Below are 19,129 nucleotides of genomic sequence, written 5' to 3' on the forward strand. Positions count from 1 at the left end.
GGCCTCTACTTCTACAACTATGGGCTTAGAGTTTTCAGAACTAACATTTCCTGGGGAAAAAGGCTGACCATCCCCTTTTCACTGTGTAGTTTATTGGGGATGCTCCTCCAGCACAGGCGCCCAGCTCAACACATCAGTTTTCCAGAGGCAAAAATTCTTAAAACAGAATTATGCTCAAGACTGCTCAAGATTGTACTTGGATGCTAACAATCTTCCTCAGCAAATAATCTATTGTATTGTGTTGATGGATCCTCTTTTAAGAGCTGAACCCAAGACAAATACTTCCTCTGAGCAAGTACAAGCAGTAGACATGAGAAAAGGAAACAGAGAAGTGACTTTGAGAAATACATTTTAAAAAAATCTCAAAGAGAAGTGAATGCTACTGAACAGAAACTATTAAACAATGGATAATATGAGCAGTGCTGTAGCTCAAACCCAACAATTAGTCATGCTCTCCTTCAATCTCAAAACATGGATGAGAGTAAAGAATGGCCTACAGTTGACAGGCTTGACTGTGCCCTGGGAGTAATAGAATAGCAAAAACCAGTCCTATCTTGAGTGTTTGGACATACATATCTCCACAACATAGGCGTATAGACAAATGCATACGGAGGAAGGAAGAACTAGCAGTGGATACAAAGAAATATTTTTAAATGGCAAGTTATATTTTCTGCCTAAAGTATCATCATGGAGAAATAAGACCAATGTGTTCTAATGCCAATCTAAAATTCAATGATTAATGAAGTATAAATCTACACACATTATTTTATACCATTAAAAATATTCTTACCTGAGCACTCCTACTTCATTTTTGAAAGCCTGTAACTGTTGAGGTGTGGGTGCCGTAACATTCAACATTTTCACTGCTACATCACCTTTAAAATAGCAATTTTTAAATAAGTGTCACTGATACATATTCCTCTAAAGACAAAACGCTATATAGAGCATTGGAAATATTGAGATACGCTATTTTCTAGCTTTCTTGAAATAACCCACTACAATATTAAAATAAGTAAATATTCTGTAAAATGTATAAACATTATTCTTATTGTGCTCTGAGAAATCCTAGCCAAGTCAAAGCTTTCGAAATACATACTTGAAGTCCTCATTCATCAAGATGGATACTTCAGCCTTTCTAGTAATTATGTTTCATCTTTATCCTAATAATTACTTAATTCAGAAGAACAGGCAAGAGTTGAGTTTCTAAACAGTTTGAAGTTCTAACATTACTTATTTAGCAAACTACTTATTAAAAATCATCTTTATGGCCTTTTCAGCGGACTCTCCCCAGACATGTCCATGTCTCTCTTGTACCGAGGAGCCTAGAACTGGACCCAGGACTCCAGGTGTGGCCTCACCAGCGCTGAGGGGAAGGATCACCTCCCTCGACCTGCTGGCAATGCTTTGCCTAATGCAGCCCAGGATACCATCAGCTTTCTTTGCTACATGGGCGCACTGCTGGCTTATGTTCAACTTGGTGTCCACCAGGACACCCAGGCACTTTTTTTGCGAAGCTGCTTTCCAGCTGGGTGGCCCCCAGCAGGCAATGTTACTTAGTTAAGAATAACTGTTTGCCATGATGGCCACATACCATGCCACTTTCCTTTGTAGACTGTTCCAAATGATCCAGATCCTATCCTTTGTCCGACTGTGATCTGTCCATCTGGTATCTCCCAATCATCACTTGAATCCCGTCGACCAAGAGTTTTCTTTATATATATGCATAAACAATAAAAAGGAGGAAAGCGAGTGCATTAATTTCTGTGAAAACAGCTCCTTTGTTAAAAATTCGGTATCAGCATTTCATATCATTAAAGTCCTAAAAGAACTTTCTTTTTCAGGTATCGCATTTGACTTTTCAAGCCAGCCATATACAAAGCCTCAGCACACAAGTATACTCAATTATTTCCTGTTTGCCACAGGTTTCTGGCAGTGTTAAAACCAGTAAATATTAAGAAACTCTTATCAAAAAGAAAGTCTCATTTGTTTTTCAATTCTTAATCATAATGCTAAATTGTGAATTAAAAAAATGCAGACATTTTTATGTATTGTTACATTTGAAAGTTCTCTAGTGATTCTCAAATTTCATGAATCATGGTTGGAAAAGTTAAGCTGTTACTTGAAGGGAAGCTGGCATTAGAATATGAAGCACACCAAGACATTTGGGTGCAATGAAGTAAAGGTGAGTATAGTCAATTATTTACATGATTTATATGTCAGTCCCACAATTTCAATATTCCATTATTTATTGGTCCTTGATCATTACTATACTTATCTTGACAATAATTCGGAAGGTGCTGATGAAAGAAAAGCAAGAGGAACATGGTTTTGCAGTATTTCTGTGCTATGAATATACCATACTATGAATGAAAATAACTCATCTTTCCCTTACCATTCTATTTCTGTCTTCTGAGGATGAGGATGATTTCCTTTCCCGTTGGGGTCCTGGTGATTTCTGTAACGCTTTCACATTGGTGAGTGACCCAGGCAAAGAGGCAGGAGGTGTTGCAGACAAACCTGCAGTTGAGCCTAAATTTCAGAAACAGGATTTTATCTATAAGAAGCCAGCTTACAAGAATGTATTGATATTAGGTGCAAGAATTGTGTTTACGATGCAGTATCTCCAAACATCAATGTAAATGTTAAGAGGGAACAAACATATACTAGGAATATTGTCCTAATATTAGATCAGTGCTCAAGTCTTACATTTCAGGAAGAGACAAGTCTATAGCAAAAATCCCTGTATACCAGATAGTCTCCAGTCTCTTGATCATAAATTATCAGAAGGACAATGTCTCTTTAAATAGAAAAAAAAATTAATAATGTATTTTTTAATTCCACCAATTTCTTTGAGAAAAAAAGTAGTACCATTTTAGTTAGCAGCAGCTACCTCTCAGATCTCTTGTAGCTAACCTTTTAGGGACCAAATAAACAGCTGAAATACTGTACTTTGGAATCAAAATAGACTAAATGCAAAAAATTGAAATGTTTTCTAGTTGAGTCTCCAAGTGCCACCTGAAAACCATTTGGCTGTTTTAAAGTTATCTTTTAGCAGAAAGCTCTTATTTAAAAGTACATATTAGACTGTAGAAAGGATTAAAAAAGAACAAGTACTTTAGCTGTTTGAAGCATATTCTATTAGCTACAAAAAGAACAGTACATCTGTAGCCTATATGTTATCTAAATAAATCCATGCAGGAAAACATGGCTAACAGAGCTGTGTTTCAGAGCCCCAATGGCTCTTTACAAATAGAGCACTTCAACTAGACACTGCTTTTTAAAATACACCATAATTATTCATAACAAGGTTATGACGACCCTCCCAATGCAAAGGACATAAAATAGGGTCAACTGTTAATTAAATTCATGCTGCTCCGCTGAACAATGTATGTCATTGTACAAGACCTCCAACATTCCAATGCTTCCTCTCACAGCAGTGTTTTGAGGAGTGGTAGAAGACAACACTACTCCTCGTAGTCCTTCAGAAGCCCCCTTCTTACCAAAAAAGTGTCTCCTAATGCCAGCTTGAGTTCAAAAACTGACTTTGCAACTTTTTAAACTGTTGTTTGAGTTCAATCACTCACTGCATGCTAATTTATCAGAGTATATATATCCATCACTGCTTGTCCTCACTGACCTAAAATCCATACATTTAGAAGTGGAAGCACAAAATAATGACATACCAACACATCAAAAATAGGATGCAGTATCCATAAACTTTGTCCCTCACGCTAAAGCAACAATAATGATGCATATTGGGCATTCTAACTACATTTACAAACAGCTGGACGCCAGTGACCTAAGGATGGACTTTTGTTTATATTGTTACAGTCACTAAACTGTCATATATTTATTATACTATTTGTCTGAAATCACACATATATGGAATTAAATGTATGATGTTCGTAGAACATGAGCAATTTTCCAAAAGTTTACTGGGTTACAGACTTTCTCTGTAATAGCAAAGCTCTACAGAATGTGTTTTCTTTAGAGGTAACTAAAGTCTCCTACTTAAATTTTAAAACCGCTATATAGAAACACTAGCACACTATTCACCCTTCATCAAAAACGCTTATAGCACATGGTAGAACACAGTTAATCTGTTCATAATAATACCAGATGGCCTGTTTTCCAAGTTATTAGAGTAGAATACTTCAGATAATGTTGGACTTAAGTCATTAGCTTGGACTCTGAAGCTGTACATAACGTATTCCATTCTGTAGCCAGTCTGCTTGTTGGGAACACCTGTCTTCTTACAAAGACTTCTGGAAGAACTTTGCAAGTTCATAAGGTGAACTGCTCTTGATATATTCTGAAACAAAAGTCTTTGAAACAGCCAAGATGGTAGCATTTGAAAACCACACTACATGCACTGAACTACCCGTTTCTACATGTATACATATAGACACAAATATTTACATTTCATGCTATTACTAAATAGTTAGTTTCTCCAGCATACGAAATCCCACAGAGTTTTTTTTGGATTTTGTGCAATACAACAGATCCATTGACAGCTTTAGGCCTGAATTACCCCCAGAGTCAATGATGTGAAAATGGAAGAGTCTTATTTTACATGGTACAGGACACAAACAAATACTCCCTGGAAATATACTAACTACATGGTCTAAAACCATCTAGGGCCCCACTGTGGTATCAATAGCACATTCTCAAAATGAAGTATTTGTTGAAAGTTGACATGTCACATTACTTGAAAAGCTTGAGACCTAATAAGATATCAATGGAAATGTTTGTAATTCACATTTGATTTCCTAGATTACTTTTCAAAATAAAGAATATTAAATATACAAAACCGTTAAAGCACTGAACTGACTTAAACTGAACAGTCAAGGAAATTCTAAGTTAAGGACATCACTTTGTCTTTAAAATCACTGCAATGCAATCCAAGGACCTTTGTTTCGAAAAATTGTGTTAAGGTCCGCATAAAAAACCTCAACTATGAAATTCCTTGCTTTTGAAGATTTAAGTCAGACTTTATAGTCATTTTCAAGCGTGTAAAGGTGAAAGTGAGTATGTGTGAAAAGCACATTCAAAGCATTCCAGCCAGGCCAAGCAAAAACCAGAGGTGTTTTGATAAACTCACACACTTACATACACACGGTGTGAGGGTGAGGCACAAACAGCATCTGTGGTTTTACTTATTTTGTTTGGGTGAAAACAAGAAAGAAGAGCCCAACTACCTCTGAACACTGGGCCAGGCTCAAAATCAAACACTATTTCACTGGGGACAGAATGAAGGAGGGGACTGGGAGTCCGGGATTGGTATTTCCGAAGACAGCGCATCAGCTGGTTCAAAGGGGCTGTTAGAGAGAAAGAGACGGGCAGGCAGAGACAGAAAGACAGACACATAGAAGAAATGAAAGAAGTCATGGGAAATAACTAGGATGCTTTGACTCCTATTCATAGATTGCTTCTGTACTTTGAAGGAAAAAAAAAAGTCAATTACTAGTAACACTGTTTCAGGACTGGGAATAGCCAATTGTTTTCAGATGCCAAGCAGACAGTTTATGATTAAAAGTTAAAACCAACATGATAGCACAACATTTAAATGCTGGACAAAATGGGCAGAACTGTGGAGAGCCACACCTATCAACACATACAAAAATACTGGCAACTTTAAATTAGTAGGCTTGCAGGATTAAACAAAATTTCTTTTCAAAAAGTGTTCTATTGCTGGCATAAGAAAAAACAGCTCCAAACACAATGCAGTATGTAGGTACCATCCTACCACCTACCAGATTTGGATGGGAGAAACATAGTCAGTGAGAGCCCACAGCACAAAACCTTAGAGATCAGGATAGAGTGCACTAAGGTAATTCAGACTTTACTTATGGCTGAAGCAAATTATAATTAGTAGGAGATGACTGTGTTAATGATTTGGAGTTGGAAAAATCGTCATATGCCTACTCTACTTAACTATTTCATTACTTCTGTATTATTTTTATATTCATAGGAATAAATACAGCACATAAGAAGCCCTCTCAGGACCTTGACGGCCAGTGCAAGAAGTTACTTAACAGGCCCGTGCATAACATGTGAAGAAAAAAAATGTATCTTCTGACACTAGTTCTGACGTAACTGTGAATTAGGGCTGTGTGTTACTGAAGGAAACATAAAAAGACCTGGCTTTAGCGTAAGGTCCTAACAACCTGGTTCCAAGAGTAGCACAGGCATGCAGTACAGCAAAGCAGCATCTTCAGCAGGGGTAGAGGGGGAGAAGAACCGGAGTGTTTCATGCTGCTTTAGGATGCAGCAGTTCATATGGAAGGTCCATCTACCATATTGATGGTTTTCAAAGAAAATCCCCATTGTTTCCATGAGTGAAAAGGTAACAACAGGCATGACAATCTTAGAGAGAGTCGGGAAGTTGTAGCATATCTGCGTGCAGCCACGTGAGTGAATGAGAGTGTGTGTGTCTGTGTGTGTGAGAGCAAAAAAAGTGACAGTGCAAGACAATTTTAAAAATAAAAAGCTAGATAACACTTCAAAACTTTTTCTCCTTCCGTCTCCCCCACTCCCAGAATGACTGGCAAATGACTCAAATCTTTGTCAGACAAATATTAAGTTCATGGACAAGCAAATGCAAATTCATTTTTTGTTCTAGTCATATTTTCCTTTGTGCCTGTGTTTTGTAGAAGGAAGTATAACAAAGGGAAGGGACAGAGCGGTTGTGTAATTAAATACAGGACAGTAACTAGTTTAAACACTACTTACCTCCCTCTCCTCGTAAACTCTGGTTTCTAATCAAGTCCTATAAATAAATTTTAAAAAGTGTTTAATTTAGGTATTGTCATTTACATTCCAGAATCAATTCAGATTGATCAAATTAAGAATCCATAACCTCATATGTTGTCCATGAAATGAAAGTTGTTTCCTACCCTGGCTTTCTAATAGCAGCAACTCCAAAGAACTATTTATAACAACTACTAAACTTTTCAAAATTATTTGCTTTAAAACAGCATCTCTCAGTAGTAAAGTGAAATGTACACCACTCGAAATAGATGCTGACGTGAAAATACTGATTTAAACATGCAGTTGGCCAAAATGCATGAAAAAATATCCAACCAGACATTCCAGTTACAGTGTTTGTGGCACAAATTATTTGAACTGTCATATCAGAAGCTGGGACACCAATTTCCTGTACTGAGGTACATCAGTAAAATGAGTTCTGCTTAGTTTTTTCTTGTAACAAAGCACCTCATTTGCATAGCCAGGCGCACTCTGTTCTTCTCAGAAATGACTAACTGCAAAAGGTTTCCTTCACTTGCAATCCACTGTGAACTGAGAGTAGCTTTTACAACATATTCAGACTAAAAGCAAACTATACTAAGGATTTTCTAAACAGAAAAAAATTTTAAAAATTCTAGCAGTTTCCCTCTATTTCCATTTTCATCATCAAGCTTTTTTTTTTTCCTGTTACACAAATATTTTATTTCTTTATACCCCTGCACTGCTGTCGAAAGCACTGGTCCTGCCTCTCTGCTGCACCACTGCTATGTATCATATGCAAATGTCTATGCGACCACATTCTTAATACTAAACTAACATTTCACCTTTCACTCAGCTCACGTGCAAAACCGATTTTGTGCCTCAGCGTCCAGGCAGACTTTGAGACTGCTCGCCTGACAAATGATTCATTTCTAGCAAGTAGACTTAAGGGTAAAATACAAGCTGTATATGTCAGCAAAATTAGAAAGAGGTTGTTGTGACCAACATTTTCAAAAGGTCCTAGTTGGCCTTATATCTATTATCAACCATTATTATTATTTATGATTCAGCATCCAGAAATCTAAAAACTGTGGAACACAAGTTACGTGTACCAGTTTCTGAACACTCCAAAAGAATGCTCAGAACAATATATACTGGGCTTCTGAAATCCTAAGGAACATTCAGTAAATCTGAACTCAGCTTACTGCAATAATTTAATTTTCTTCAACGCCAGAAATATCACTTGAATTACAAATATTAAAAATCCTTATCTTGCATATAAAAAAATGCTTAACATATAATTGTTTGCAGGAGTAGTTACTGGCTCACATATTCTTAATGCTGTGGTAGAGCTAGCAGCACGAGCCTTGGGACTAACGACAGAAAAAAAAAAAGCAGTGGTTTGTGGTAGAATGTTTCTTTGCAAATGAAAGGACAGGACTGTCAAAAGGCAGCTTCTACTTTTGGAGGATGGGTTATTTGCGTTCTTACAGCTCTCAACAGCAGAAGTGTCTTAACATGGGATCTATGAAGATCCTGACAGACCACCAAGGATTTGCTTAGAAACACAGCACTCATGTGTACACGTGATAAATTTAATGCACTGATATTCATAAGGGAAATATCAAATCTACTATTCCCGATCCCAACTTTATTAATACTTACATCAATATTGACTGGCTCGATTGTATTGATGTGAACATTGGGAGCTGAAGAGGATCGGTCGCGTTGCCCAAACTGATTCCGATGGTCTTCATCTGCTGGTCGGAGGGGCTGTGGGATTGGAATGGATTTTGAAGGAGAAGGACTAGGGAGAATTGGTGGTCTGAGAAACAAAGTCAAGGAAAAAGAGGATTTAGGTCTACAAATGGCTTCAAATACTGCATAGTGGGTGTGGTAAGTCCTTTTCAACTATAATAATACATACATTAAAAAAACTGATCTAAAGGCCTGCATAAAAACAATTTTTAATGAATGATCCCTACTCCCCTATGATCAATTGCAACAACCCTCTGCTGCACAAACTACCTAATTACACAGCTGTGAGGTGTTCTGAGTTACAACAAAAAAGCCTAACCTACCATACCAAACTACTATTAATAAATCCTGATCTGAAAAATTCATGTAGCCCAACATGCATTGCAGATAGCAAGATACTCTGCAGCTTCCTCACTTCAGAGTTAATGCAATACACTCTTTTTAATGGCAGCCCGTTGAGAACTAAAAATGCTTAATATCACACAACAACAGCCAGAAGATGTCACAAAACAAATCGTATGGATGAGATTATCGCTCAATAAAGAAAGACTGAAAATTACATACTGGTCACCCAACATAATTAATGTTATTGCCAATGCTATACAAATTATTGATACTAAAAATAAACATGTCACCTCTTAACCTCAACCTTTAAGAAATAACTTTGAATAGTGGAACGTTTCAAGTGTTATTTACAGTGAGACAGTTAGGCAATGCAATAGATTTGACTTGAAAGGTAAGCGTTCAGACTATACAGACACATTTTCTGAAAAAATACAAATGCTGCCAGTCATAAATGTACATAAAGTCTTTAATTTGTGGTATCATGAATCATATATTTAAAAGGCAAAACATCTAAACACTTGCTTTTTCATTTGTAAGAAGGCAGAATGTCACTTTTTTAACAAAATAAATGGATAAGTGAAGTACAATAAATTGGCATTTATCTCTTACTCAAGGTCAGTCACTGTTAAGTGTAATGATTCAATTTAATGGATATAAGGCAAAAGGTCAACGAGAAACAGCCACCTTTGTCAAAGACAACTTTATGTTAAAATATACATCACATCTGACAACAAGGTTTTTTGAACTTACAGAAAAAACAACTCCTAAGAGACGAGTAGAGTCCTCCAGCCATTCAATTACTCATGGGTTCGTTACCATGCCCACAAAGGCAATGCCCATGAGGAGAAGCTTCAGAAATAAACCACACAGCAGCATATAGCAGCAATAGGAGCAATAGGTCCTGGGTCTGCCTCCTCTAAGCGAACACTCCTCGGCCTCTAACATTTTCAACAGGATCTCTTGACATTTTTTCAGAAATGGGTCTGCTTTAAAGACTATTACCCTACCTTTCATCGAAGGGTTTATATGGTTCGGCACTGATCCCAGAACTCAGTGCTATCTGTATCTTAAATACCTGTCACCTTTTCCTTCCTGGCCAACAATCTCACAATTGAGAATGGCAAAACAGAGTGCTTGCGAATTAATTCAGTATCAGTCTAATAAGTCTTGTAATAAAACACTTAGATTATGTTTGGGAAGTGGGGCAAGGGAAGAATAGGTAGAGGGTTTAACCCTGCTTAACATTTTTTTAAAAAATAGTTACCTACTGTCACATGACAGAATATAAATATTGCGAAGATTCTGGGAAGCAATGAACTGAAACTGCCAATAGACAAATTCCCGAGAAAGGGCCTTGAACTGCCCAGCATTTCAGAAGATGCTCAGAATTTCAGAAACATTTTTGAAATGCAGTTGATGTACATACATAAAAGCTAGAGCTTTCATTCATTGCTAACAAATACCTTTAGGTAAAACCTTTTCTACTGTAGATGAGGAAGTTTTGAACTCCTGAACATTTTTGTAAGGAAATCAGGCAACAAGAACCCACATCAGGAGATGGGACACTGCACAGAAACAAGCACACGACTTGGTTGACATTCTAAGACACTGTATTTTCACGTTAAGGCAAGCGTGTCAGACGCCACACAAAGATTTCAGAAGAAAAGTCTAAAAAGTGTCTCAGCCAGGCCAACATTGTCATTGCTGGGATAGTTAACTCCTGCTCAAACTTCCTAAGAGTTCTCGGTAATAAGGAAATTAAGGGAAATGTGTAACAACAAACATCAGCTCATTGCACTAGGAGTGACTGTGAGGCAGCGCTGCGAGCTCTGCCACGTGATGAGAACAGAAGCAATCAGATTTTCTGTGATGGTGAGTAAGCCAAGGGAAAGAAAACCAAATTGCAGAAATGCTGTTTCAATCACATCCTCGTTTGAGTCATAAATGGTCATCTGCTAAGGGAATCTGCAAATGCTTCTGTACTTCTGGTCACAGGTCATCACGCCCATCACGTTGCCAGCACTGATAGCATGCTATGTCGTATCACGTTCGAAAACAATTTGAATAGCTTTCTCTACTCATTAAATTCTAACTGGGGGAGGTTCAGATCTTTAGAAAACAATTACAGGCTGATAAAGAACTCTTTTTTTGGAGACTCTAAACCATTATTGGGAGGATCTCTGGGCTTTAGACACCAAAGAATCCAGAGATGGGAATCTCATAAGCAGTTAGCCACATGCTCCATCTATACAATCAGGATTTCATTAAAGGGTGTCCTCCAGACACTTAGAAAAAGGTAGGTTATTTTTGCTAAATAGGAATTTTACTTGAAAAAGGTAACTAGTGAGGAGAAATACACAAGCGGTTTGCTAGCCAAGATGGCCTACTGAGATCACAAGCTGAGAAGAGATTACCACCAGGCTCTGCCTGTGTGCAGCAAAAACTGTATCTTGATCTGCATCAAGACCTCGATCTACAGAAAACCGGTCACCACAAAAAATGCAGCAACCCTCTTAGCTACCAAAAACCCGTCTTACAGTATTCCTAAATTTTAATTACTCCAGGAAGACAGAAGGGACACCGGAGCAAAAAGGACGGGCCATTATCATTTGGAAAAGGCTGACATTGTCTATTCCAGGCAAGTTACAAAATTAGTTCTGCAGGCTATGCAAATGTAGTGCCAGCATATTGCCAGAAAAATAAAATAATAATAAAAAAATAATCAAGAGGACCAGAACACAACTGCTGCAAAGAACTGTTTACTGTGGCATACACGTGTAGCAGGCTGGGCCTTAAAGGAGCAGCATTTTAAACACCAGGATCTGAGTTTCTGTTGCTCCTGTGGCCTTTGTGAGCAGTTAACGGCCAAGCTGCTCACTAGAGGAGACCTTCTACAAATAAGGTCAATATTCTGACATATTAGAGATGTTGTACTGCCTCATCTTGCACACTTTCTTCCAGCCTCTTAGAGGTGGGCAGTCCTTTAACAAACATTTCTCAGCTTCCCAGGCAACAAGCTGATAGAGTTGTCAAATCTCCTGGCAGTAGGACAGAACACGCTTTTTCCTTGGACCATGTATTTGGGATAAACACATTGTTCCCTCCCTTTTTATCACGGCAAAACAGAAAGAGGTTTTGTCAGGAGAGAAGAGTAATTGCAGACAAATATAGATTTTTTTTTTTTTTACCCTTTGTCAATCACGACAAGTGCCAACATGTCCACAGATTTACTATTCTACAAAATTTGGCCCACAGGAAGGAGGAAGGTAACTCAGAAAAGTGCCCACACATGCTGTGTTACATAGAAACAAATAATTTTATAAAATCATATACAGTACCTCCACTGGATCTTAGAACTTGCAATGATGCAAGCTAGTTCACTTTACAAATATGAAAGAAAATTTCAATATAGCTTTTCCTCAATTTCCTTTACCTCACCAATGTGAGGTTTCATATATTTAAGAGCTGGTCTACTCAGGAAAGATTTTTCTTAAAAGAGGTTTGTTTGGGCTTCAAGATTTTTGCTGGGATTTTTTATTTTGCTGTAGGTAGGCAAATAGTTAAAACTGAAAATTCACATTCATCTACCTTCAGTTATAGGGTATGCGTCACTTCTCTTAAAATGACAGCATCTCTGCTGGACTGAGATTTTTCTCCTCCCCCTCCCACCCTGAACAAGTACATCTCAGTTTAGCCACAGGGCTCAGTGTAGTACACACTATTCACCTGGTAGATTGCATACTCATACCCAAGTCAAACCTACTGCAAGCTACAATACATACTGAGGCTTTTTTTGTTTTGCTTACACCAGAGTATGATTGGCTTTGCTTTTTGTTACTGCTGTTAATGAAGAACACAGTGCACTTCCATATACAAGCAGTTTCTCAGGACTACTAAAGATCTGGGATACAGTGGTATAAACTGTAAATTTTGGAAGCTAAACATGTTCTAATTTAATTATGGTGGTACTCCATAGATATTGCCAGAAAACAAAGTAATTTTTGCTCTTTCCCCATCTCTGCAGCCTGGAAATAGTCAGTAACCCCAAATCAAATGTTGATTTGGAGAAGAGGATAGCAGTACAAGTTTGTAAGTACAAGCTAGAGAAGATCACTCTTAACAGCATCCTGTGAAGTCAGTCTAAAAGCAGCATGGGACAGATCTGTAACAGTCATAACTTCATATGGATTAGTGCATTTTTCTATACCATAACAACTTGTTTTCATCCATGTTGGCTTGTAGGTGGAAAACCACTGCCAGGATTATCACAGCGGTGTGCATTTATACTGGCCGTTAGGCCCACATCAGTTCCTGATAGCTTCATATATGAGGGCCTATCAAGAGAATCCAGGTTTCAGTTCACTACCACAGTTTTGCAAATAAAGTTTTGGAGAGCAAGAGGCTTCCTCCACCTGTTGTACAAGCTAAAGATGGTTTTTCTAAAGATTCTGATACCAGGCCTTTTTGGCTCAGCAAAAACACATATGAAGTTGGATACTGTAGGAAGTTTGTTAACATTTGCATGGAGTGCTCTGGAAAAGGTCTGGTGCCAGAATTTTAGGGGAAAAGTTCATCACTGTTTTATGCAATAAACCACAAAGCTTTTGCTCACTTAAACACATGGGGATCTAAATAGTGTTGTAGTACTAAGTACAATGTTGTAAGACTGCGTCTTTGTTTCCTTGGCTTTTCAGAAGCTTTTCTAGACATTTAAATATCTTCAGCTGAGGCAGAGTGATCAGTGAATATTTGGAAGACAGAAAGGAAAGCAGAGGAGTTTAATCATAGGCTGGAGCTCGCTCTAAGGCAGGGACTGGCAAGCTTCCAAGGATGGTACACCAGACAGTCCCCCTTCCTCCCTCAAATTTAGATGATGAAGCATGTTGGGAAATGTTGTTTTTCAAAGAGCCAAGATGCTGCCAACCTGCTTACTAGCAGTGTTCTGCCTCGAGCAACGCAGATGCTTTCAGTTTCTATCAAGTGCAACCTGCCTGTGCTATTCCAAGTCTGACGATGCACCCCCTTACCACTCACTCCGCAGGTTACTCACCCTGCCATAACACCTGCCTCATGAGTTTGCTGAGTTTTGCCAAACATCACAATATCTGAGAGAATAGATGGAAGTTGAAAAAGACAACTTCGGAATATTTTGAATAGCTAATCTCTCCCCTTTTCATACATCTGTAAGATCCAGGGAATTGGGTTCACAGAAATTCTGTGCTCATATTTTATGAGTAAAGATGCAGAAGAAACTTTATGATAGTGCAATGAATTAAATGAATACAATATATTATATGCAGTTTGCATACTTCAATTTTATTACAAATGGCTATTATTGGGGAGACCTACACTTTAATAGTCCTTTCCCGTTAAGTGTAGATTCTGACTAAAATGACTGCTTTGGCACAACAGGATAGTGCAAACTGACAGAACTAAAATGGGACAAAAGACCTAACGTGGAGGCTGGACACGTTTTTATAAGGGGTTCAAAAATGTGCAAATGAGACCATACGTGCTCCCTCATCCTGGGGTGGAACGTCTGGAGGGACTGCCTTTGGCTTACAGTTGGAAGAATGAAAGCCTACAAGACTGCATTGCTTTCAGATGTTACACATGAGCAAAGTGAAACAAAGTTCTGCAGCATGTTTAGCAGCTTTTGCATCATGTCCAATGGTCTTTTCCTTTACGTCCCTTTCTCTTTCCACGTTCTCCATTTGATCACTTGACAGTTTCTCAGCATGTCACACACGCCTTTGCTCTTGAGCTGGTCTTGCAACACAAACTCTTCATTTCTTTGGGCACTTTGCCTGCTGCTGGAATCCCTTCACAAGGCTAAAGATGAAGGATGTTTGCCTTCTCTTTCCTCAGGTTTACCAAACGATTAGTAACATCCCTTCCTCTATGGGCTGTGCCATGCAAGATGCTAGGAGAACAGAGAAATCAAAGGAACAATTATTAAACTCATAAGTGTTAATAAAGCTCTAGCTCCTCATATTTTCAATCCCATTGCCCAGCTCTCAAATTTCAATCCCTTACTCTCTTCTCAAACAAGATAATCTCAAATGTCAGACTTTTTTAATTCCAGTTGAACTGGTGTTCCATATTGTAGCAGTTCCCTTTAACAAATCCACGGGCAAATATATGTTTCTATAGAAGAGGGCAGCTTTTTTTTTTTCCTCTCAAAAAATTCAAGAGAAATTACTATTTCCACAATTATGTCTTTAATAATACTTCTGTGCTTTTTAAAGAAAGGCAAAAGGATAACTGGAGAAAGGTATGGACAGTGCTACACGCTCATACAATAGCATTTGAGCTGCTTCTGGAAAGGAAATACTACAAACAGATGCTTGGGGAAAATTGCATGACTTTGTAACATGCATACTACCTATGAACAGCTTATAATCATAAACCATTTTCAAAATAAACAGAATGTAGAAGGCAGGATGTATGCCTTTTTTTTTCCTTTAACAATGAAGCGTACAGTAAGGCAAAAACCCAAAAAGTAGAAAGCTAGATACCTTTTATAGCTCCTGCAACCACAAACATTTACAGATGCAACACTTAGGAAAAGCTCCTCAACCTCAACTGACAAGTATATTTAAATGTTAACATTTTTATGTATGTGAAGTTAAAAACCTAAAGGCATTAACTGGCTTTGGTCTCAGTTTTTCCTTTCAGTTTTCACTTCACAGAACTAAGACTGCCTGAAGTAGTGCATGTATCAATTAAGATAACCCATCCTGTTGTATCCTCATAAACCGGTAAGAAAGCACAAATGCGAGGCACAGGGAATTAAAAAGTAGGAAAATTTAGCATATACCAGTACAAGGATTGGGGCTATATAGTGCCTTTGGCATCTGCAGGCGTCTCACACAATTGGTATGAACAAGCTTTCTTCACAGATTAATTATAACCTAGCCTGGTTATAATTTCAGCTGTACCATGACAAAGGCAGAGCCTGCTTAGCTTAGAGAACCACAGCAGCAGCCTTGTCCACAACCTGCTTACTAACATCCACAGGATATAAAGGCAACATCCACTACCTGGAAGAGGCACTTCCAAATTTACTTGAAATGGCATAAAACAGTACAAATAAGAACATCATCTTTCTTTGTACTTACCAAATGAGGTTCCCTCTGCAGGACTGCCAATCTGTTTTCCTGGGAGGCATCATATTTGATCTTTCATAAAATAGTCTTGGCTCTCCAGGGAACTTCTCTTCTAGTTAGAGTCCATAGGTGCCTGCATAGCTTCCAGCTGTGTTTCTGCTTTAGTTTCGACACAATGCTCTCTATTCCATGAGAGCCCCTCTGCCAAATTCAGTTCATCTCAATGCAGCACATGTCCTAGGAGTGTTTTTCTGAAGGCTTTTGTATTTGGTGTTCTTAATAAATCCGTATCAGGTTTCTTGACTTTGATACACATCCTTGAGTTATTCTTTCCTGGAGATTTGTTCAACTGTCTACTGCTGGGTGGTGTTGGTGATCTCTTAGCTACCGGGAACACAATCTAAATATGATCACTTATCTCTTCACAGAGAGATGGTCCAGAATCTTTGTTGGAAATACAGGGGATGGAGGCTGTGGTCAGTTTTAGAAGTCTAATTTTACAAAACCTGGATCTGCAGCAAACATGCTATTGGTATATCCCAACATCTAAATAGGAGGAAGACAGCTGGTCTGGAGGATACTAAAGCAATGTTTACGTGGAAAAGCTATTAAAGCAGGATTATGAACCTGGAATTGGCATCTGTTTACACCAATCTTATAGTGGTGTGGCTTATTCTGAAACAGAGGTATGCCACTTCAAGGCAAATAAATTGTAGTTTGACAACACAAGCTAAAAGAATACGAGGATATAGTTTTGGTTCACATTAATTTTAAGTATAAAATCTTTCCAGTTTAGACCGGGTCTAAGCTACCATGCAGAAGAAGCTCAGTTAACAGCTACGGCCCCAATTCTACAGACACTTATGCACACGTTTAACTTGGGTTCATTACTAATTTATATCATTCATGTGAATGAAAACATTCACTTCTTTGAAGTTACGCATAGGTGGATATATTTGCTTGACAAGCCAGATTACAAAAATGTAAAGAGTTGCAAAGCAATATTTTGAGTGTTTCTAAGCATACAGTATTGAAATGTTATGTTATTAAACAGCAGGAATAAGATCATACCCAACAGAATCTGAGGGGGGCACTGAGGGGTACGATCCAGATGCTGGGGTGGTCTCTCCTAAGGAGGCCTCCTCCTGTGGTATGGGGTGATGTTCAAAGAACTTGGACACAAACAGCAAACTGTGAGGCAAGAACAAAACAAAAACAACCTAACTTGTGCAAAAAACAGAAGCTTCACAATATAACACATTAAGATTGCAAAAACCCAACCCCTCACTGATCAAATTCTAAATTTTAGAATAAAGACTACACTAACACATTAATCTGCAAGATTTGTTAAAAATATTATTCACTTGACAAAGGATCAAAAGATCATGCCCTAAACATACTTTTGCGGAAAGTATTTTTTTAATCTTGTAATTGAAATTGCAAAATCTGGTTTCTCAAGAATGCACAGTTTATACCTATATATTGAGTACACATACTTCTTTTAATGTTTGCACTGATGCAATGCCAAGAACCAAATGCCAGACGGATAGAACTATGCTATCCATAAGCCCTGAGCAAAAACTCTAGAGATGCCCAAGGAAACAGCTACAAATCCAAACATAAGCAGAAATTAAATTTATTCTTGGGGGAAAAACTAGCATTTTAAATGATTCCTTACATGAAAGTCTATTTAAAAAGATTTAATAGCCTCTGCTGAAACTGATCAAATAGAACACAGAGCCAATTTACACCAGATCCTTAACCTACATCAAAGACTTACACAAATAGATCAATAATTAAATTCAGGAACACATGACTGTTTAGGACATTCTCTTCTATGTTTCTTACCTAGGCAAACTCACCAATGAATTTATTTTCAATCACTGTAAAACCAACTGCAATTTCACCATATTATACTAGCGTCTCTTAACATCAGGTCGAAAAGAATAAACCCGCATCTAAACATTTAAACAGGGCCCTAGCCATCACATAATAAAGAACCAGTTTTGATTAAGAATAACAACTGTGAACAATGAGAAGTCTGTCTCAGAGTCAAGTGCTCAGCCACCCCATTCATGCTTCAAAGAAAGCATTTCATAGTCCAGCAAAAAATATGAACTGGTTGTCTGAGCTAGCACAGAAAGAATATGAATTATGCAGTCTCACAAGAACAGTTGAACTCCTGTATTTTTTTCAGGCACCTCCTCTGACTTCTTGCATTACAGATTTAACATACAAAAATCACTGACAGCTGTAAGCTTAATAAAAGACTCAACTTTAAAACCAATTGTGATTACTTACTCAAGTTGGTCATAATTAACACACATCAGTGGCACTTCTGTACTACAGCGCTGGTGAAATTTGTAGCCACATGTCTGGCACCGGAACCCCTGGAAAAGCAGCTTTCGACAAAAGTCGCAGAATGCTAACGTGAAGAATGTTTTTCGTACCTACATTGTCAAAAATAATCATAATCAAATAGAGTCCTCCTGTAAGTATAAGATGGACTATATGATTTCTACCTCCCTCAAATACACTTACAAGCCTCTTTTTTGATGCTGGAACTACAGTTTATATATCAAATAGATTTACATAAAATATTGTCTCCTTTTTGAAATAGTCTTTATGCATTAAAATTTTCTTTCAACTATTTATTGGAATTAATGTTTCACTTCATTAGCACTAAGAAAAACAGCAAAAAATCTGAAGCAAAAACAGTGCACTATTATCATGCTAGAGACAAACATTCAGTGTTTAATTGGATACAAGCTATAAAAACAAAAGCTGCTGAAAGATTATCTCATCTTCTAATTTTTCCAGGAGCTAAATGACATTTCTATCCGACACTCATAGGACTGGAAATATATATATGGCTTATATATATATGTCTTCTATGTATGGTTACATGTATAGTTGTAATTTTGACTACTGAAACTCAGAAGCATTTAAAAGCACAAAAAGGTGAAAGGTGAACATATATTATCCTCTATTAGCGGGGGGGGATGATCTAGTTTCATTTCTAGTTTCAAATTTAGCAATACTTACCATAAAAAACACATTCTAGTTGTATTACTACATGTAATAAACAAAATTTCACAAGGATATAAAAAAAAAGACAAATTAAGCCTACTAGACTTTCATCTAACCAGCCACTGCCAAACTAGCTCATTTGAGTAAAATAGTTTAAGCAG

General features: G+C 37.7%; 1 protein-coding gene across 2 annotated transcripts in view; it reads right to left on the reverse strand.

Moving 5' to 3' along the window:
- Positions 1–19,129, reverse strand: part of BRAF (B-Raf proto-oncogene, serine/threonine kinase) — an 89,559-nt gene that overhangs the window by 23,036 nt on the left and 47,394 nt on the right. The window contains exons 6-13 of one of the 2 annotated variants that reach the window (XM_054801309.1): positions 18,240–18,388; positions 17,010–17,129; positions 8,392–8,551; positions 6,733–6,769; positions 5,199–5,318; positions 2,393–2,529; positions 1,592–1,709; positions 791–875 (exon numbers count right to left, since the gene is read on the reverse strand). In XM_054801309.1, coding sequence (XP_054657284.1) covers positions 791–875; positions 1,592–1,709; positions 2,393–2,529; positions 5,199–5,318; positions 6,733–6,769; positions 8,392–8,551; positions 17,010–17,129; positions 18,240–18,388 — 926 coding nt within the window. The remainder of the gene's footprint in view (positions 1–790; positions 876–1,591; positions 1,710–2,392; positions 2,530–5,198; positions 5,319–6,732; positions 6,770–8,391; positions 8,552–17,009; positions 17,130–18,239; positions 18,389–19,129) is intronic. The other variant, XM_054801232.1, reaches the window with a different exon arrangement.

This window comes from Grus americana, chromosome 1 (assembly GCF_028858705.1).
Source record: "Grus americana isolate bGruAme1 chromosome 1, bGruAme1.mat, whole genome shotgun sequence".
NCBI classification, from domain to species: Eukaryota; Metazoa; Chordata; class Aves; order Gruiformes; family Gruidae; genus Grus; species Grus americana.